Genomic DNA, 21,731 nt, shown 5'->3' with positions numbered 1-21,731 from the left:
TTGAGTTCTGTTCTGTTTCAGTCTTGTTGGCTGTAATCTCACTGACCAACATTGTGAGATTGTGTCATCCGCTCTACAATCGTCAGACTCTGTCCTTAGAGAGCTGGACCTGAGTAACAATGACTTGAAGGATTCAGGAGTGAAGCTTCTCTCTGATGGACTGAAGAGTCAAAACTGTAAACTGGAGATACTGAGGTCTTTTAAAACATCATACATTCATAAATTCTCAAGATTTGTCAGGACAGCAGGTCTTTAAGATCGGATGTGACCAAACACTTTCCCTTGTTCTGCCCAGTTAAATCTTTGAAATCAAGCTGACGAGGGAGGTGGTGTCAGGTTTGGGGGGTTTGCCTAAAGGTTTGATGTCCGATAAAAAAAAAAAAAACACTTCTGAAAGTCCATCTCTCTGCAATGTCTGTAAATTACACTAATATAATATTAAGTGTGCAGACTACTTTCTTTGGCGTGACCAAAGTTCAGCACTCAGAGTTGTGTTTTCAATGTGCTGTCAAGTTAAAAATATTTTAAAAGAGCCTGTTCAAGATGTCGTGTTGCATTTGATTGATTGTTTCATGATATTTCATGTCACTTCAGAACATTTGTGCATATCATTTTATAAGACAAGAAATCCAGTAAGGACATGCATACTAGTTTAAAACTGAGATTAACAATGAATCCTCAGGTATTTGAGAGCTGAGGGCTTCACAGGTGATGTAATCTGTCGATGTGTGTTTGTAGGTTGTCTGGCTGTATGGTGACAGAGGAAGGCTGTAGTTATCTGTCTTCAGCTCTGAGCTCAAACCCCTCACACCTGAGAGAGCTGGATCTGAGCTACAATCACCCAGGACAATCAGGAGTCAAGCTGCTTTCTGACAAACTGAAGGATCAAAACTACTCACTAAAGATACTCAAGTATGTGGGGTACAAATTTAGAACCCTTGTCTGCAGCAAGAGCCCAAACTTCACATCTCTGCATGTACTGATAAAATACCTATGCTCAAAAAATGTATCTGTCCACTATAGACATTCTGCAGCCTAAAAGTAACTTTGCAAGTTTAAGTCAACTGACAATCATTTGAATATTAGTAGACTGCTTAATATCTGCTGTTCCCCAACAGACAATCCACTGACTATAAGTAACTTTGCAAGTACATGTCAGTTTATTCTATTAACACCAACCCTAACCTAACAGTCTACTAAAACTCTAATCAGAGTTAGTTCACATGAAGTTCCAAAGTTACTTATATTTAGTACAATGTCTAAAGTACACTATCGGGAAAAAGAAAGTTGTAACTCATATTTCCTGTAAACCTGTTCACTATGGACTGAATATATCAAAACACTGAGACATACAACTCTGTAACTAAAATTCTATACAAGTGAACTGGAATCATTACATTTAAGGACTGTATGTGAATAACTATTCCAATTACTTTATGTCTGTATGTTTGTGTGTCATTTTAGTTCGGACCACGGAGAGCCTTTCAGGATCCAACCAGGACTGCAAAAATGTAGGTTCTTTGTCTGGCACACTCTTGCACATGTTATGAAAAATAAATAAATAATTATAAAACTGTTTTTGTCTCTCTCGGGTCTAGATTTCTGTGATCTCACACTAGATCCAAACACAGCGAGCACTCAACTCATTCTGTCTGAGAACGGAGAGGTGAAATATGTGGATGAGCAGCAGCTGTATCCTGATCATCCAGACAGATTTAAAGATATTCCTCAGGTTCTGTGTCGAGAGAGTCTGATTGGACGTCATTACTGGGAGGTTGAGCGGACTGGCTGGGCTCGTGTAGCAGTGGCCTATAAAACAATCAGCAGGAAGGAAGGGATGATCTGTAAGTTTGGATACAATAACAAGTCCTGGTGTCTCTTTTGCACTATTGATGGATTTGCTGTCTGGCACAACAATGAGAGCCACAACATCCCTGCCCCTTCACCCTCCCCTAAAAGAGTAGGAGTGTATCTGGACTGGCCGGCCGGCACTCTGTCCTTCTACAGTGTCTCTGACACACACACACTCACACACTTACACACATTCAACACCACATTCACTGAACCCCTCTATGCTGGATTTAAGGTTTTTCATTCCTCACTGTCACTGTGTAAGATCACACAGACAAACAATTGATTTCTGAATCTATCTGAGTCATGGTCCTATGTCTGATTATGAAAATATTTGAATTATGGAGTATATAATGTATGAATTTAACTACAGAAATAGTAATTGCATGTTGTACATTTAAATGTTGTTAAACATTAATGTGTAAATCTACTATGTATACTCAGTCTCTCTTTGCATTAGATGCAAAAAAATTTTTTTCTTTTTATATTATATTGCAAAATACTGTGATTGCTATTGATGTGGAATACGAGTAAGGTTAAGGACAGGTTAAGGGATAGTGATAGGGTCAACAGTGTGATTATAGATGTAACTACAGAAATTAGTAACAGATGTGATATTTATGGTATATGAGAGAGCACATTTAAGAGAGCAAACACAAATTTGTATTGTACGTCATTCATGCTGTTTCTTTATCTCTACAACATTACTTCCTACACGTATATAATATATATGTACTGCAATCATTATGTTGTTATTGTCACTGTTTAATACTAACTATATGTTGTTTGCTGTGTTGCCTTCATAAGTAAGTAGATGTGTGAAAGAGACAGTCTCTATTTCAAGGATTTATTATCACATGATGATGTTGTAAAGCAGTAATTTTTGTTTCGGTATAATAACACTTGTTGAAATTGTGTAGGTCAGATGATGTCTAACTGAGCGTGGAAAACTATTCAATAAACTCTACTGATTATTACCATCACTTTATCTTCTGCTTTCTGAAATCCACCTGCCTCTGTCTGCGTTTGGGCTGACAAAAAAATTGATTTTATGTTGACAAATTTTATGTGTGTGGAATTTTGAAATGAAGAGTCACTGAGATCCTCTTGTTTTCTCAGAACTGAATGTGAGACAAAAGCGAACAAACCGGTTTCTCCAGATGTACTATTCCTGCAGTGTGTTCACTGTAAATCTGCAGTGTTTAATGTAAATCTGCAGAGTATTTATAGTAAATTTTATAATGAGCAACTCAATCCTTTTCTATCCACCGAGTGCAGTCTGACACAATTCAGATCAAGTACTTTCAGTGTGTTCATTAATAATGAACTGTCAGCTGGATTCAGTGCAGTTTGATGAGGACTTTCACAATATATTGCTCTCCTTTACAGAGATCAGATCGTTGTTAGATGCTCCTCCGACAATTGTTGAATTAGGATAAAAATTTATTCTTCCCTTAAAACTTTAATATTTCTATGAGGACTTCACTCGCAGACAACCAAACTATTTTCATGTTGCTATTAAATCCGGTTCGAAATAATACACATCTACCTGATATTAAACATAGCAGAGAAGCTTAATATTATGTGAATAAATACATTAAAGCATTTTCAGTTGTACACTAGGCAAGGTGTTAACATTTTTTCAACAGACAGAAGTTAACTGTCTCTGACTGGAAGTTTGTGGTGGGTTAGGATTGGAGCCTGAGACTGAATTGTTTTGAATCTCCATCTAGAGGTGAATGTGCAGCATGACACAGACACATTGCATTGAGAAGCACCTAAGCAATGTACCCTTGTGAAAAAGAATTAGGCCTACAATTTAGCAGATTTATTTTAAAATATGCTTACTTTACTGAGCTGAAACTAGACTTGATATTAAAGATCATCTGCTCAAAACATACATTCACTTTAGAAAAAAAAAATAAAATAAGAGGAAGTCGTGGCCTAATGGTTAGAGAGTTTGATTCCTAACCCTTAGGTTGTGGGTTTGAGTCTCGGGCCGGCAATACCACGACTGAGGTGCCCTTTAGCAAGGCACCGAACCCCCAACTGCTCCCTGGGTGCTTCAGCAAAAAAGGCTGCCCACTTCTCCGGGTTTGTGTTCACTGCTGTGTGTGTGCACTTTGGATGGGTTAAAAGGGTTTGGGTCACCATACTTGGCTATATGTCACGTCTGTTTACATTCATACACAATATTTATGTCTGACTGTTTGGCTGTACTCTAATGTGAGTTGCATGTTTAAATTTTGAGGTGTTTATTAAGGGTTTGGTGGATTTAGGATCACTGTCAGAGGAAGTGTTAATGGAGGTCAAGTAGATTAAACTGATTAATATTTATTTGATATTTATGGATAATATGTTAACGCATACAATTAAATTTTAATGTATACAATGTTACAATGTTATTTAGCTCTATACATTAAAAACTTAAAATATTTAAAAACTATAATGATTTTTTTTTTCAAAATTCAATTAACATTCACTTAAATATTAATTCAGATAATAAATATTTATTGTGTCTGTTTTGATTCATATTTTGCCTTCTTTTTTTACATTGAGATGGTCAGGGCTCACTCACTGAATCATGAAAACACCTGCAGATGGAGGAAATTATGAAACTATTCTGTGTAGTCAAATTATGATCCTGACACTGAAACAGATCACTATTGGTTCTCTGTGTGTTGACTCTGTGTAGTTTTAGTGTATCATGAAGCTCCTGTGAGGACGCTGAACATCTGCTGATGGAGATGAGCTGTCTATTCTTTGAAGAGAGCTGTCTATTTTTTAAAGCAAGGACCACAATGGAAATATATTATTGTAACTTTGTGTTATCCTTGACAAGAAGGTTGTAACAGTGAATTGCTACTTTTTGTGTCAAATAAACTCAACTCAACTCAGTCATGAAGTGTTAAACTCACAGCACTGTAAACACTCTCAGAGCACTGCAGCATGTGCTGACAATGCAAAGAAGTGGACAGGATTTACACCAGCTTTTGCTGATACCTATTTAAATGAGCTTCTGATTAAATGAAGAATTTTCATTTTTGTGTGAACAATTCCTTTTTAATGTAAACATGAAATAAAGCATGTTAAGGCCTATGGCTGTAGGCTTACATCTGAAGAAAAGGTGATGTAGTATGCAGTTGAATTTGTAATTTGTTGTTGTGTTAAGATGAATTTTCATTCATATTTTGTGTGTTCAGTCATTAAAACCAGGTTTAAAAACAACTACTTTCAGACTCATCTTTCAGAACATGCATGTTATGAATCAGTTATGAGTAACTATACACTATACAATTTTAATCCATTGATGTGTGTTTGTAGATTGTCTGGCTGTATGGTGACAGAGGAAAGCTGTAGTTATCTGTCTTCAGCTCTGAGCTCAAACCCCTCACACCTGAGAGCAGGGGCATTGCACAAGATCCCGGGCCCTATGCATAGGCAGTCCTGATCTGTCCACTTCAGACATTCTGCAGACTAAAAGTAACTTTGCAAGTTTAATTCAATTTTCAATTCAAGTTTATTTGTATAGCGCTTTTTACGATACAATCATTGCAAAGCAACTTTACAGAAAATTAAGTTTCTACAATATTTAGTAGTAGCTTATCAGTGGTGACTGTCAGTTCATGTGCATATGGCAGAAATGTTCAGAAAAATCAATAAAAGACGTAAACAAATAGACGATTAACACTATTAACAGCAATTATGCAATCAAAATTATAGCAAAAATGTGGTAGTTCTGTATGTTGTCTCTGGGTTAGCATCATCTGAGGTCCTCTGAGGGGTTGGCATCATCTCTTCTCAGGTGTTCTGGATCCAGACTGGAGCTTGTGTAAATCCTAGTTACCACGGGATGTAAAAAAAATCGAAAAAAAGTTGTAACTCATATTTCCTGTAAACCTGTTCACTATGGACTGAATATATTAAAACACTGAGACATACAGCACTGTAAACTACTTTGTAACAATATGTACTGAGAAAATGCTATACAAATGAACTGGAATCATTACATTTAAGGACTGTATGTGAATAACTATTCCAATTACTTTATGTCTGTATGTTTGTGTGTCATTTTAGTTTGGACCATGGAGAGCCTTTCAGGATCCAACCAGGACTGCAAAAATGTTGGTTCTTTGTCTGGCACACTCTTGCACATTTTATGAAAACAAACAAAATTATATAACTGTTTTTGTCTCTCTCGGGTTTAGATTTCTGAACTAAAAAAGGGGCACTACAGGTTGGGGCAGGAGAAGACAGCACACACTCTCAGACATTTCAGACTTTAGTAAAGATGTTTTGAAAGAATAATCACAACTACGCATTGCTGATAACAAACTATTTACATATTTACATATAAATGTTTTATAAGTTTTTTTGTTTTTTTTTACAGCAAAACCTTTCAATTCAATACCATGTCCTGAAAGATCTTGATAACCTCATCTTTGATGATTGGGATGTCTTTTTCAATGGCCAGAAGCAGAAGATCATTAAGTCGTTCTTGTCCACATGCATTACGAAGTTTAGTTTTCAGCAGCTTCAGCTTTGAGAATGAGCGTTCAGTGGAGGCTGTGGAGACACGCAGTGTTGCAAAGATTTTCAGCAGTTTGAAAAATGTTGGAAACACAATATGAGCTTCAAAATTGCATGGGAACTTATTTGTGAGCATGTGTACGAAGAGTGGAAAATTCTAAGCTCAGTTAGCAGCTGTTCTTCCTCCTCTTGAAAACCATAGAACTCACAGAAAGTATGGGCAGCATTAAGAGCTTCAGCATTTGCAGTGTCTTTCCACTTTGATGGCTCAGTCAAACAATGCAGTGACATCACAATTTTGTCAGTGTTGCCTTTCCCTTGAAATCGTCTGTGGATTACCTGAATCAGGGAACCCAAAAAAGTGAAGTACATCCTTCCTCTGTAGTACTCATCTAGAGTCTGTGGCTGGTGGTCCTCTGTTGCTGATGTGGAGCAGTACTTAAACTTTGTTGGTCTTGGTTGCCTTGGAATATCTTCAGGCACATTGATCCCTCTTGTCTCTGCTTGAATGGTAGCATTGTGATATATTTCTTTGAATTGCTCTTCAGTCCTCATTGTGTTCATTCTGTTAATGACACCGTTTGCAACAGTGTATGCTGCTGCCAAATCCAGGTCTTGCCGCTGAAGAGCATTTGAAGCAGCTGGTTTAGGGCTGTTTCCCTGCAGCTCCATCGGTGTCTGAGAGCCTCTGTAGCTCAAGGGCACACTGGCCTGGATTCATGGTTTGCTGTGTTTGTACAAATGCTGAATGTTGTTTTGTGAAGTTGGCAATGAAGGTGTAAAGTTTTTCAACTATTGTGAGAAAACTGACAAAGTGTATGCTTGACTTAGTGCTCTCCACTAGAACAAGGTTCAAGCAATGAGCATGGCAATGAACATATAATGCCTTTTGATTTTGCTTTTGTATTCTTGACTGTAGTCCTTTATAAGGCCCGCTCATGTTGCCAGCTCCATCGTAGCCCTGGCCATATATGTCCTCAACTTTCAGCTGGTTCTCCTTCAGCACAGTCATAACTAGGTATTCAAGTTGTTCTCCTGTTGGTGACTGAACATCACAGAGCTGAATAAAGCGCTCCTTTATCATCATGTCATGCACATAACGAACAACAAAGGACACCTGTTCGATGTGTGAAACATCAGTTGTCTCATCAAGTAAAATTGAATATACTGATGCTTCCCTAACTTCCTTCAGTGTGGAGCGTTTCACATAAACAGCTAGGGCTCTAATTAGGTCATTTTGTATTCGGTTTGAGAGGAGAGACACCTGAGGTTTTTGATGTGATGCCTGTTTTTCCTTGATTTTGTCAAGATGAAGCTTCAGTACACTGTCATATTGGCCAACCAACTCCACAAGCTCTAAGAAATTTCCTTCGTTTGAACCTGACAGGCTTTCGTGGTCACCTCTGAGGGCCATGTCTTGTTTTGCTAAGTACAATATAATATTGATTAGTCGGTAGATAATCTCCCTGTTGTTTTGCCTTTCTCTTTCTTTGGCTGCTTGCATTTCAAAGTCTGCTTTTTCTAAAGCTGCATCCAATGCTTTTCTTTTAAAGGCATTCCACCGAATCATGCCTAGCATGTGTGACTCTTAGCCTGTTTCCATAGACTTACCCCTACTGACTTCCAACCTGTCCTGCTCTTATACTTCTCATCATTCATGAAAAGCCTGCAGCTGAAACAGTACATCGCATCATTCTCAGGAGAATACTCTAACCAGGGGTGTTCTTCATACCATTGCCTCTGAAAATGATCATCCTTGTTAATTTTTTGGGAACTGCAAAATTGGACGACAGTGTCCTACTGAATTTTAAAATTTTGTGAAGGCCGCATTATATGTATTTCTTTACATGTGCAGGATCTGATGGATTTTGTAATTGGAACAAAAACTCAAAGTCTTCTGGCTCTTTCTTTCTTGTGTACACTGCTGTGGCTGCTTCGCTTTCCATATCTTCTTGTTCTGCCTCTGTCTCTTCTCTCTCTGTCTCCCTGTATTGCCTTTCTGTCTCAATCTGAATATTTTTTGTCTCTGGCTCAGTTCCATGACCTTCACTTTGATTTATTTGAGTTGACTCTGAGGCAGAATTATCTTAATATAGAAAACGAATAACAAACTTTTTACAATCACATTGTAAATACTGTTTAATGCTAATTCATTTTACGTTGCTGTAATTGTAAATCTTACTTCTTGTCACACTATAGCACAGGGGTGCTCAAGCTCAGTCCTGGAGGGCCATTTACCAGCAGATTTTAGCTCCAACTTGCCTCTAACACACCAGTCAGGGAGTTTATTTTATGCTTATTAAGAGCCTGATTAGCTGTTCAGGTGGGTTTAATTGGGGTTAAAGCTGAACTCTGCAGGACAGCGGCCCTCCAGGAGCAGGACTGGACACCCCTGCTTGAGCTGCTACTTTCAGCCAGTTTAACAGGTTTACCTGTACCTGTCTGATTTGACTTATGCTCAGTGGGCTCTTCCTCACTCTCTGAGCCTGCCTCTGCTGCTTCATCTTGAATGGAAGTATTACATTTACATTTATGCATTTAGCAGACACTTTTATCCAAAGCAACTTACAGTGCATTTAGGCTACACATAATTTTACCAGTATGTTTGTTCCCTGGGAAATGAACCCATGACCTTTTGTGCTGCTAACGCAATGCTCTACCACTGAGCCACAGCAGCCTCCCTTAGCTCTTTCTCTCTCTGTTTCTGTCTTCTTTTTTGCGAAGACATTATTTTTCTACAAAGTGTGCCATAACAGCAAATTTGGTGTTATTTAGATCAGATCGGGTTCAACATTTTGATTTGACAAGAATTCTAATTATCGTTCGAGAACGTGGATATTTTGTACACACTGTTAACTTAGCACCATTATTAAAAGACCATGAGCAAAACAATAACGACAAAAATACAAAAACAAGCTGCCAAATTATTAATTCAACCACTGTTTGTAATGTATTAATGCCCTTTGTCGATGGGACGAACTTCTGAAACTGTTGTCTCCACTCCAGCGCTCAGACAGAGACTGTGAGTGATACTGAGGAGTAAGCGAGAAAACACAGAGCGGATTAGCAGAATCAGTGGATCATTAGCGGAGTGTTAACAGACATCCGGGATCAGGAATGGGTGCACACAGGGGCAGGGGCTGAGAGGGGCACTTCAGATGATGAGGGCAGAGGGGCAGTGGCTCTAGCCACCGGGCCACCCCACTGTGCACGGCCCTGACTGGGAGGTCCTGGTGTCTCTTCTACACTGTTGATGGATTTGTTATCTGGCACAACAATGTGAGCAACAACATCCCTGCTCCTTCACCCTCCTCTAAAAGAGAAGAAGTGTATCTGGACTGGCACTCTGTCCTCCTACAGCGTCTCTGACACACTCACACACTTACACACATTCAACACCACATTCACTGAACCCCTCTATGCTGGATTTAAGGTTTTTCATTCCTCACTGTCACTGTGTAAGATCACACAACAGACAAACAACTGACTTCTGTCTCCATCCTAATCATGGTCGTAGTTTAGGTCTATTTATCTTATGTATGAATTCAACTACAGCAATAGTAAATCCATGTTGTACATTTAAATGTTGTTAAACATAAATGTGTAAAAATGCTGTTGTATATTTAGTCCCACTTCATACTAGACTTTGACTACTATATATATATATATGAAAATATTGTGTTCATGTTGTATTGCAAAACAAGTTTGTTGCTACTGATGTGGAATACGGGTAAGATTAAGGACAGGTTTTGTGATATGGTTAAGTTTAAGGGTTTGTTAAGGCATAGGGGTAGGGTCAACAGTGTAATTATAGCTATAACTTCAAAGAGATATGTCATATTTAAGAGAGCAAACATACATTTGTATTGTACGTCATTTATCTCTACCACATTACTTCCTATACATATATAACATATATGCATATACCTATACATATATAACATTTTTCTGTTTCTGTTTAATCCTAACTGTATGTTGTGTGCTGTGTTGCCTTCATAAGTACATTAGAGATAAGAGAGAGTCTCGATTTATCATCACAGGATCATGTTGTAAAGCAGTATTTTTTGTTTTGGTATATTAACGCTGGTTAAATTTGTGTTGGTCAGACTGCAAATGTCTGACTGAACATGGAAATCAATTATTCAACAAACTACTCATTTTTAACATCACTTCATCTCCTGCTTGCTGAACTTCCCTCCCTCTGCATTTGGGCTGATAATTTGTTATGTGTGGAATTTTGAAATGCAGTGTGACTGAGATCCTCCTGTATTCTCAGAAGTGAATGTGAAACAAAAGTGAATAAATCGGTTTATCTAGATGTTCCTGTGGTTTGTTCATTGTAAATCTGCAGGGTGTTTACTGTAAATATTATAATGAGCAACTCATCCCATATCTATCCAGTCCAGTCTGATACAGCCTTGATCATGTACTTTCAGTGTATTAATGAACTGTTATTTTGATTCAGTTCAGTTCAATTCATTTGATGAGCACTTTGCATAGAACAGATCCTCCACAGAAGCTCCTCTGACAACTGTTGAATGAGTACAAAACTAATTTTTCTTCACTTAAAACTTTAATATCTCTAGAGGCCTATGCTCACAGACACCCAAACTCTTATTTTATTTATTTTTTGTTATTAAAACTGGTTCAAACTATCACACATCCACCTGATAGGCCTACTATATATGGCAGATGACCACAATGTTATATTACAGTTTTTATCAGTCGCTTTGGTGCATTTCTCAAATCAGAAATTAAATTTTCAAAGCTACTTGTACAACCTCCACATCATCCAGTCATTTGTACAAATTCTGACAATGGATATTTCCTCTCCGTTGGCCTGGCAAATCAACAGTAGCTCTGTGGCCGAAGACATTTCGACTACACCTTCTGCTTTTGGTCAAGTTGAAGCCAGCCTCATTCACATAAATGAAGTTGTGAGATGGTTCACCTGACTCCAATTCCATGTTGCATTGCAAGGGAAGATATTCATTGTGATGTAGACGAGAATCTGTGGGCCAACTGACTGGCACATCAGGAGGTGTAGACAGACTGCACTACAATTCCTACAGTGCTGCACGCAAAAGCAAAATTCTGTCTAAGGGGAGTTTCCTGTATTTGCCTTTATAATTCTGTATTTTTGCCTTTGTGCCCTTTGGACCATGTGATATTTCAGTTTTTCTTTTTTAATAAATCTGCAAAAATGTCAACAATTCTGTGTTTTTCTGTCAATATGGGGTGCTGTGTGTACATTAATGAGGAAAAAAATGAACTTAAATGATTTTAGCAAATGGCTGCAATATAACAAAAGTGAAAAATTTAAGGGGGTCTGAATACTTTCCGTACCCACTGTACATAAGAAGTGCTGCTTTCTGGATTTCAATACAGTAACTTTCATCCAAACTGTTGCCATAGTTGACAGCAGGTAATACTAACAGGGTGCACTATAAATATTGACAATATGACTAAGCATTTTGACTATCTTCTTTGTGAACAATGACTCAGGGACTTTTCATTCTGATGGCACTGATATGTGGACTGACATAAATACTTACTTGAGATAAGAGCTAAAGATTTTGAGTAAGTTACAGGCTTTTGCAGGTAATCCATTGTGTGGTGCTGTTTGTACTAATTGTTTTGAGAAATGCACATACTTTTTTGCAAATATTAAGGATGATTTGAGAAATGCACCAAAGCGACTGAGAAAAACTGTAATAAACACATTAAAGCATTATGATTTTTACACTAGATGAGGTCATAATACTATTTCAGCATGCAGAAGTATGGACTGGAAGTTTTATGTTGGATTGGAAATTGAGTCTGAGCCCTCTTCTATCTTTGATGAACATATAGCGCCCCCTTTTGGAAAGAGAGAGAATGTTCTCCTTAAATTTTTTTTTAATATATGTTCATCACTCAGAATTAGTTGTTTTGTAAATTTGAACTGAATTTAAGGAAAGGAAACAAACAAGATTCAGAATTTCAATTTAAGTTATAAAGGTGTTCATTAATGACTAATAACTCATTACAATTGCATTATAAATCATTGATAAACTGTATGAATGAAAAGGGTGACTTGAACACAATACCTGACAAATAGTGAGCCATTTTTAACTCACGTAATAATTTCTTAATTTTTTTTTTCTTACTTATTTCACCCAAAACCAGATTCCTGATTTATATCATGATACTGCAAAAAAAAAAATACTATTATAGTGAGAATGAAGGGTGTTGTATTTGTGGTTTTCTAATAAATATCTCATCTCTGTTCAGTTTGACTGACATGCATCATATCATACCTAAAACTTTTTTAATGAAAAAAATAAAATAAAGCATGTATATGTGTCACGTGTTCTCCCTGTTTCTCTTCTCCCTGCTTACTCCTTGTATACAAACTAAAGTTATTATAGCAGTGTTTGTTTTTTTGTTTTTCGGTATGTTCTTGGTTGAGCTAGTAACATCCCAGAGGGAGTCCTAGTGGAATATTAAATGGAGACCAACTCACATCCTCGCTGCTGAGGGTGAGCTGTAGCTGGCCTCTGTAATATAACCTCCACTTTGGCTCCTAGCTCCCACATCTCCACCGTGGCCCTCCCATATCCCACCGGCTCCATCTTGTTCAGTCAGATTCCTGTAGTGGTTGCAGGAGGAGAGATAAGAAAGCAGGAAACTACAGCCAGACTCGAGCTCGCGTTGTCTGAAGCTTAACGTTAAAGTGCCGCCCACAAGGCTAATTTGGTTGTGACAGTGTATATACAATCCTGGTGTATTCTGGACATCACAAAAAGCTACTAAAAGCAAATAAATAAATACATGAACAAAAGTTTCAATTAAAGAAAATAATAGGAAAATTCAGCTGCATGATTTATTCATGCTGTGATGTATGCTGGGAGTTTTGTACTATGGTACCCAGCATGCATTGCGACATTACACTTTTATTGTCACCATTGTTGAGATTCATGTGTTGACTTGTGATGACTTTGTGTGTTACCGGAGTTTAATTTTCTGTGCTTTTTAAAAAATATACATATATATTTTAACTGGTTCTGCAATACTGTTGATCTTACGCTGCAGTTTAATAAAGCAAGTGTATTATTGGAACAACACGATTGTTTAGAGGCAAATGACATTTGTGAATTTCATTATGATTGTAGAACCATCAATTGTTGCCTATCATCACCTGATCTCATTTTGTCTTTATTTGCTCCTGCAAATGTGTTTGATAAACACACCATCACAACAGCCAGCGAAGAGAAACTAAGAGTTAAATGCCCAAATAATTACAAAAATATATGCTGCATGTGTGCCAGATCCTCATTCCACATGTGCTAGATGTCCCAAAAATACGTTGCTATCTGGAATAAGTCAATGTGTTTAAACATGAGCTGGAATTGGCATTAAACAAACCCGTCAAACTGCTGTTAAAAACAAACCAAATGAGTCATCATATTATAAAACACTAATCATCCGTATGGTGACTTCAAATGAAACAAACTTTAGATTTATTATTGCTATGTATGTTATTATGTAATATTCAATAAATAATCAATAAATGATCTTCATCCTGACTCTAGATACAAATGGAGGAGTCTGAGACACTTAATCAGTTCCAGAAGGAGAATGAGAAGCAGAAGGGAATAAAAATTCACTTCACTGTCCCTAGTGCTGACTGACAACAAAAAGCTCTCATTTGCCTTATTAAACAACATACACTTATCCTGATAGCTAGTTTGATTTGAATTCTTACTGTTTGTGTTGAGTTACAAACAACACAACAGCTTTGATATCCACCTGATATTGTGATGATGGTCTGAACCACCAGAGGGAGAAGATGACCACCAAGAGAAAAGAGACAAGAGTCACCTTAAGGAGTTGACTAAATGAAAGTAAAAGATAGAATAACATTTTGAGGGTTTAAATCTATGCCAGGACTTTTGAGTGGTAGCATATTGTGGTAAGTTCAGAATTTCTCTTGTAAAGATGCTAGAATATGAGATACTTGTTGAAAGTAATGATGTGCATTTAAAAAAAATGCAGTTTTTACATTTGTTTTAGCTTACAGTACAAAAAAGTAGTGCTGAGTTCTGCACTTCTTTTGTATCACAAGTACCACATTATTACCAAAACTACTGCTTTTCTACTGCAGGTAAGTTTCTATACTTGTATTGTAGCAAACATTAACAGCTGAATGAACAGTAAGAAATGATTATCTACCTTAATATAATAAAACCTGAAAAACAGCTCAAGATATTTGATATGCACTTATTATTACAGTATATATTACATATATTACAGTATTGCTTATTATACTATGTTAAAAGAACCTGGGAAATTAATGTCATGACCACTTTAAATGTTGATCTGTACCTTGAGTGAATCATTCTTAATGCTATTATAATTTAAAATATTTTTCGCTAATAAGTTTCGCTAATTAAATAACATATAATTCTAAATAATATTATTTAAACTTAACTGTACTAATATTTAAAAATGATTACATATTTACACACTGCAAATGATGTATGGCAGTTCCTCACACAAATTGATCTTGAGTTACCTTTGAGTTTGAGTTTACCAGCAGTTATGGGCTTTGTTTTAGTTAGTTTTACTTGTGCAGTCCCAGAATGCACTGAATTGAGCTGATTTGAGTAAAACAAAAAAAACTACACTACACAAAACTGCACATTTTACTTAAGTAATTGTCACGACACGCACACAGACAGGTAGATCCAAATGCAGTGTTTATTAAAGGGTAATCCAAAATCATAAACAGTCCAGGCAGGGGTCAAAACCAAACATAAACAGTCCAAAACACGAAACACGAACATCCACTAGGGAACCACCAGGAAAAAGCAGGGTGACATGCAACAAGGACTCCGTCACAATGACAGAAACAACCAGGGTATTTAAAGACAGGTGCAAACAAGGTAAGTGGTGACAGCTGAACACAATGAACAGTGATGAACAGATAAGGCTAGTGGGAAATGTAGTTCTGAAGGAGGTGACCAACAAGGGGAAGTGAGACCTCTAGTGGCCACCCAGGGAGACACAGAACAGACCCGTGACACTATCCCCCCCCTCTAAGGAGCAGCTTCCAGATGCTCCTCAGAACAAAATAAACACAAAACAAAGAGACCAGGAGGGAGGTGGACTGGTGGAGGCAGAACAGGGGGAGGGATGGCGGGCCAGGCCCGTGTAGGGGAACTGGGACCGGCAGCGATGGCTCCCCTGGTAGCCCAGGTGGCTCGGTCAGATCAGGGGGCCATGGTGGACCCGAAAGTTCAGGGGACCACGAGGGACCAGGCAGTTCAGGTGGCCACGGTGGACCCGAAAGTTCAGGGGACCACGAGGGACCAGGCAGTTCAGGTGGCCACGGTGGACCCGAAAGTTCCGGGGACCACGAGGGGCCAGGCAGTTCAGGTGGCCACGGTGGATCAGTCCATGACGTGCCGGTGGCTCCTTGACGGAAGACTCAGGCGTTGAGTCAACCATCTTGTCTGCCAACACAGGTGTAGATTCGACCCTCCTGTGCAGTGGTGCTGGGCTGGTGGTCATCTCGTGCTGTGGTGCTGGGCTGGCGGCCATCTTGTGCTGTGGTGCTGGGCTGGCGGCCATCTTGTGCTGTGGTGCTGGGCTGGCGGCCATCTTGGCCATTGGCGCTGGCTCAGCGGCCGTGATGTGAACACTCACGGGAAACTCTGGGATCTGGCACATCCTGGAAAAGTAACTTAATATGTAGTTCTGAATGTAGTTCTGAAGGAGGTGACAACAAGGGGAAGTGAGACCTCTAGTGGCCACCCAGGGAGACACAGAACAGACCCGTGACAGTAATTATCCAAAGCTACTGAATAATAGTCTGCATTTAATTGTGTATCTGTCTGACTTTTTCTCTTTAACTTTATCTTTCATCTTGAAATCGTGAAATCAGTGTGGGATATGTAAAGCTTATTCCACCATATTGCTTTAATAGAGTGATATAGAAGGTCATCTATTGTGAGACTAATCAAATGTGACCATGATTTGCTGTACTTTTGTTCCTGAAATGTTGTGTTTCTGTTTTGTGTGTGTGTGTGTGTGTGTGTGTGTGTGTGTGTGTGTGTGTGTGTGTGTGTGTGTGTGTGTGTGTGTGTGTGTGTGTGTGTGTGAGAGAGAGTGTTTTTATATATGTCTTATTTAGAGTAGGAAGGCAGTACTTCAAAAATGAGTTCCCATGAGAAAAGAGAGAATGAAGACGCTATGTCTAAAATAAGATGTTCTCCTGGATCAAACTGTGCATCTTTGTGGGATAATTACATTTGTGACCTGCCCCATGAAATAAATGAAGCAACAGAGACTTCCAGTGACTCCAGGTATAACATTAGCACTTTTGCAACTCTTTTGATCTTTTGTTGGATCAGTGTGTTACCCATGCTGGCATCTATTGCTGTGTTCAGTCTGTATTTGTTGGGCTGTGGAATTTCCGAGAAGGAACCAACTGTAATCTAGAGATTGTCTGCTCTGGCCAGTTCCTATCAGTGCTGTGTCAAATTATTTGTAATTCTTATCTGCATTCAGATAAAACCAAATTTCTCTAAACTAAATGCTGAATGCAGCCAATGCTGAATGTAATTTTGTTCCCATCGTAGTTTGCATATAGAAAATACACCTTGTATGATTTATAAAATTGTTTATGATTGTTTTCCCCAAATTCTCTTTCAATAATTAAATACAACAATTATTTAAATTGCTTTTAATAATTGAAAAAATACTGGATGTTAAATAAAAGGGGGGAAAACCTTTAATGGACAATGTCTGTTAATCAAATAATAGAACTGTGTATCTTAATAAACAATAGTACAGTGTGTATGTATACTATACATGTTTGTCTTTTGTCACTTTTGTCAGCAGGAATAAAACACTGAGATTAGAATTTCCAGACCTCAGCGGTGTGTCTATGAAAAGTACACAATCCATGTTTAATCATCCTTCAATCAGTGATGGAACAGTGACTTCTGCCCAACAGTTAGTATAAATATTTACTTGCTGATTTACTGCAATTAATCTCAAATAATATGATTTAAAATATAACAATAATAATAAACACTAAATGTTCTGCTAAATATGTAATATATACAATCCACACCTATATGTTTCTGATAATCTTCAACAGCCATTGTAACTAATGATATTGCAATTTGTGCTGCTCTTTCATTTTAATTTCAGCATTGTTAAGATAGATAAAACAATTACATCCCACAATCAGACCCAAATCAGGCAGGAAAGACCCGAAGAAGTCCTGCATAGGGCTAGAGACATGTAGGAAAGAAGTATGGAGGTGATGTATGAAAATTTGTTTGAGGGTGGAGAACTTTAAGGAAATGAAACCCTCTTGAACAGAATCTACACACAGCTCTATATCATAGAAGGAGAGAGTGAAGGAGTGAATGAAGAACATGAGGTTTTACAGATGGAGAAAACACCCAGAGCACAACACAATCTAATTAGCTGTAATGACATCTTTAAACCATTACCTGAAACAGGATGTGAGAAGAAAGACAAAATCAAGACTGTTCTTACTAAAGGCATCGCTGGAATTGGAAAAACTGTCTCTGTGCAGAAGTTCATTCTGGACTGGGCCGAGGGAAAAGACAATCAGGATGTAGATTTCATGTTTGTGCTTCCATTTCGAGAGCTGAACTTGATTAAAGATGATAAGTACAGTCTTCACAGACTTCTGCTGGACTTCCATCCTGAGCTTCAAGATCTGGACTCAAAGATTTATGAGGAGTGTAAAGTTGTGTTCATCTTTGATGGTCTGGATGAAAGCAGAATGACACTGTTTTCAGATGATGAGAGTGTGTGTGATGTGGCTGAGTCTTCATCAGTGGGTGTGTTGATGTTAAACCTCATGAAAGGAGAGCTGCTTCCCTCTGCTCTCATCTGGATCACCTCCAGACCAGCAGCAGCCAATCAGATCCCATTCAAATACATTAACCGTGTGACAGAAATTCAGGGATTTAATGACCCTCAAAAAGAGGAATATTTCAGGAAGAGAATCAATGACCAGGATCACGCCAGCAGAATCATCTCACACATCAGAAGAGCAAGAAGCCTCCACATCATGTGCCACATCCCTGTCTTCTGATGGATCTCATCCACCGTGCTTCAAAACCTCCTGAAAGAAGATCTCAATGCAGAAATCCCTCAAACTCTGACTGAAATGTACATCTGCTTCCTGCTGATTCAGATTAAGAGAAAGTATGATGAAAGAGATCCAGAGAAACTCCTGAAGTCCAACAGAGAAGTGATTGTAAAACTTGCTGAAGTGGCTTTCAATCAGCTGATGAAGGGCAATGTGATGTTCTATGAGGAGGACCTGATTGAGAGCGGCATAGACGTCACTGATGCCTCAGTGTTTTCAGAGATTTGCACTCAGATCTTTAAGGAAGAATCTGTGATTAATCAGAGGAAAGTCTACTGCTTCATTCATCTGAGTGTTCAAGAGTTTCTTGCTGCTTTCTATGTGTTTTACTGCTATTTAAGCAGCACAATGAAAGCCCTGAAGGTTTTTGATTCAATGCTTAATTTGCATAAAGGTGCAGTAGATAAAGCTTTAGAAAGTAAAAATGGACACCTGGATCTGTTCCTGCGGTTCTTGCTGGGCATCTCACTGGAGTCCAATCAGAGACTCTTACGGGATCTGCTGACACACACAGAAAAGAGCTCAGAGAGCATCAGTAAAACCACACTTTACATAAAAGAGAAGATCAAAGATGGACAAGCAGTCTCCACTGAAAGAGCCATCAATCTGTTCCTCTGTCTGCTGGAAGTGAAGGATCAGACTCTGTCCAGAGAAATCCAGGAGTTTTTGAAATCAGACAAATACTCAGAGAAGAAACTCTCTCCATCTCACTGCTCAGCAATCGCCTACATGCTTCAGATGTCAGAGGAAGTGCTGGATGAGCTGAATCTCAAGAAATACAACACATCAGATGAAGGTAGAAGAAGATTGATATCAGCTGTGATCAACTGCAGAAAATCTCTGTGAGTGTTTAACCCATGTCTAACAATGAAGATTCCTTTTTGAATGGAAGTGCACTTTCTACCATTGGAAAAACAACAGCATGTGCTGGTTAGGTATGTTTTAAAGCATGGCTGCTGGTTTGAACTGGCTTACCTAACCAGCATATGCTGTTTTTTTTTTTTGTTTTTTGTTTTTTAACAGGGTATTGTTTAGCTTATTTTTAGAATGTCCCGGTCTGTTTAACATAAATTAAGTAGATATTACAATGCTAATTGTAGAATGAGGTTAAGAATTTGATTATTTTGTGTTCTGTTCTGTTTCAGTCTTGCTGGCTGTAATCTCACTGCTCAGTAAAGTAAAATTGTGTCATTCGCTCTACAATCGTCAAACTCTGTCCTTAGAGAGCTGGACCTGAGTAACAATGACTTGCAGGATTCAGGAGTGAAGCTGATCGATGGACTGAAGAGCCAAAACTGTAAACTGGAGATACTGAGGTCTTTTAGAACATCACACATTCATAAATTCTCAAGATCTGTCAGGGCAGCAGGTTCTTAAGATAAATTGTTGTCAAACACTTTCCCTCTTTCTGGTTAAATCTTTGAAATCAAGCTGACGAGGGAGGTGGTGTCAGGTTTGGGGGGGGGGTGCCTAAAGGCTTGATGTCCGATTTAAACAAAAAAAAAAAAGTACTTCTGAAAGTCCATCTTTCTGCAATGTCTGTAGATTACACTAATATAATATTAAGTGTGCAGACTATTTTCTTTGGCATGACCAAAGTTCAGCACTCAGAGTTGTGTTTTTAATGTGGTGTCAAGTTAAAAATATTTAGATTTAAAAAGCCTGTTTCAAGATGTTGTGTTGCATTTGTTTGATTGTTTCATGATATTTCATGTCACTTCAGAGCATTTGTGCATATCATTTTATAAGACGAGAAATCCAGTAAGGACTTGCATACTGGTTTAAAACTGAGATCAACAATGAATCCTCTGGTATTTGAGAGCTGAGGGCTTCACAGGTGATGTAATCTGTTGATGTGTGTTTGTAGGTTGTCAGGCTGTATGGTGACAGAAGAAGGCTGTAGTTATCTGTCTTCAGCTCTGAGCTCAAACCCCGCACACCTGAGAGAGCTGGATCTGAGCTACAATTTTTAGTTTAGTTTTATTTGAACATGTAAATAAAAAAAATATATATATATACAGACATGCATACATATATAAAATTAAAATTAAAATAGCAGCTGAATTAAATCATATACTTCTCAGCACAATCTTCCAAAATTATTATAGAAATTCCCATGTTCAAAAAGGAGTAAGAAGAAGTTCATAACAAACTTATCAGGTCCTACCCCATTTCTCTATTTTTATCCTTTAGTTAAATACAAAACAATTTGATGCTTCTCTTATACATACATCTTTACATACACCGTATATCTACCTACCTTATAATCACATAAATCCATGCATTCACATGGATACAGATGCATACATACATGCATACACACACATTCCCTTTTTTTCCCTTTTCTTCTTCATTTCCATCTATCTATAGCAAATCAAGTAATAACACCTCCATACTAGACTTAACATGTAAACCAATGAACCTGTATACACTACTATCACCCAGGACAATCAGGAGTCCAGCTTCTCTCTGACAAACTGAAGGATCGAAACTGCTCACTAAAGATACTCAAGTATGTGGGGGGTAGAAGTTTAAAAAACGTGTCTGCAGCAAGAGCCCAAACTTCACATTTCTGCATGTACTAATTAAATCACTAAGCTCAAAAAATGTATCTGTCCACTTCAGACATTCTGCAGACTAAAAGTAACTTTGCAAGTTTGTCAGCTAACAACCATTAGAGTATTAGTAGACTGTCTGCTTAATATCTGCTGTTCCCCAACAGACAATCAACTGACTATAAGTAACTTTGCAAGTCCATGTCAGTTTTTCTATTAACAACAACCCTAACCTAACAGTCTACTAATACTCTATTGAAGTTGCAAAGTTACTTAGATTTAGTACAATGTCTAAAGTACACTATAGGAAAAAAAAGTTATAACTCATATTTCCTGTAAACCTGTTCACTATGGACTGAATATATTGAAACACTGAGACATACAGCTCTGTAAACTACTTTGTATCAATATGTATTGAGAAAATGCTATACAAATGAACTGGAATCATTACATTTAAGGACTGTATGTGAATAACTATTCCAATTACTTTATGTTTGTATGTTTGTGTGTCATTTTAGTTTGGACCATGGAGAACCTTTCAGGATCCAACCAGGACTGCAGAAATGTAGGTTCTTTGTCTGGGACACTCTTGCACATTTTACGAAAACAAACAA

General features: G+C 38.0%; 2 protein-coding genes and 1 long non-coding RNA gene across 7 annotated transcripts in view; all 3 read left to right on the top strand.

Annotated features, from left to right (window-relative positions):
• The window catches only part of LOC109081408 (NLR family CARD domain-containing protein 3-like), a 61,690-nt gene that overhangs the window by 26,723 nt on the left and 13,236 nt on the right, over window positions 1-21,731 (top strand). The window contains exons 6-9 of one of the 5 annotated variants that reach the window (XM_042752970.1): window positions 22-195; window positions 739-912; window positions 1,465-1,511; window positions 1,599-1,732. The exons of 2 other annotated variants lie outside the window; for them this stretch is intronic. In XM_042752970.1, coding sequence (XP_042608904.1) covers window positions 22-195; window positions 739-912; window positions 1,465-1,511; window positions 1,599-1,732 — 529 coding nt within the window. Of the gene's footprint in view, window positions 1-21; window positions 196-738; window positions 913-1,464; window positions 1,512-1,598; window positions 2,835-5,928; window positions 5,976-21,731 lie in introns of those variants that run through there. 2 more of the 5 variants (XM_042752964.1, XM_042752971.1) reach the window with 2 other exon arrangements.
• LOC122142410 lies at window positions 14,228-17,672 on the top strand. The gene is made up of 4 exons (XR_006158584.1): window positions 14,228-14,335; window positions 16,559-16,730; window positions 17,266-17,382; window positions 17,584-17,672. It is a non-coding gene; the product is annotated as an uncharacterized LOC122142410 (long non-coding RNA).
• LOC109061539 (NLR family CARD domain-containing protein 3-like) lies at window positions 18,125-20,523 on the top strand. Its single transcript, XM_042752972.1, has 2 exons — window positions 18,125-19,404; window positions 19,708-20,523. Exons 1-2 carry the CDS (start codon window positions 18,581-18,583, stop codon window positions 19,736-19,738), a joined length of 855 nt encoding a protein of 284 aa, XP_042608906.1. The 5' UTR covers window positions 18,125-18,580; the 3' UTR covers window positions 19,739-20,523.

The sequence above is a fragment of the Cyprinus carpio genome, chromosome B25 (genome assembly GCF_018340385.1).
Source record: "Cyprinus carpio isolate SPL01 chromosome B25, ASM1834038v1, whole genome shotgun sequence".
NCBI classification, from domain to species: domain Eukaryota; kingdom Metazoa; phylum Chordata; class Actinopteri; order Cypriniformes; family Cyprinidae; genus Cyprinus; species Cyprinus carpio.
The sequence above is the reverse complement of the archived record's forward strand: the minus strand, read 5'-3'. Positions and strand labels throughout refer to the sequence as shown.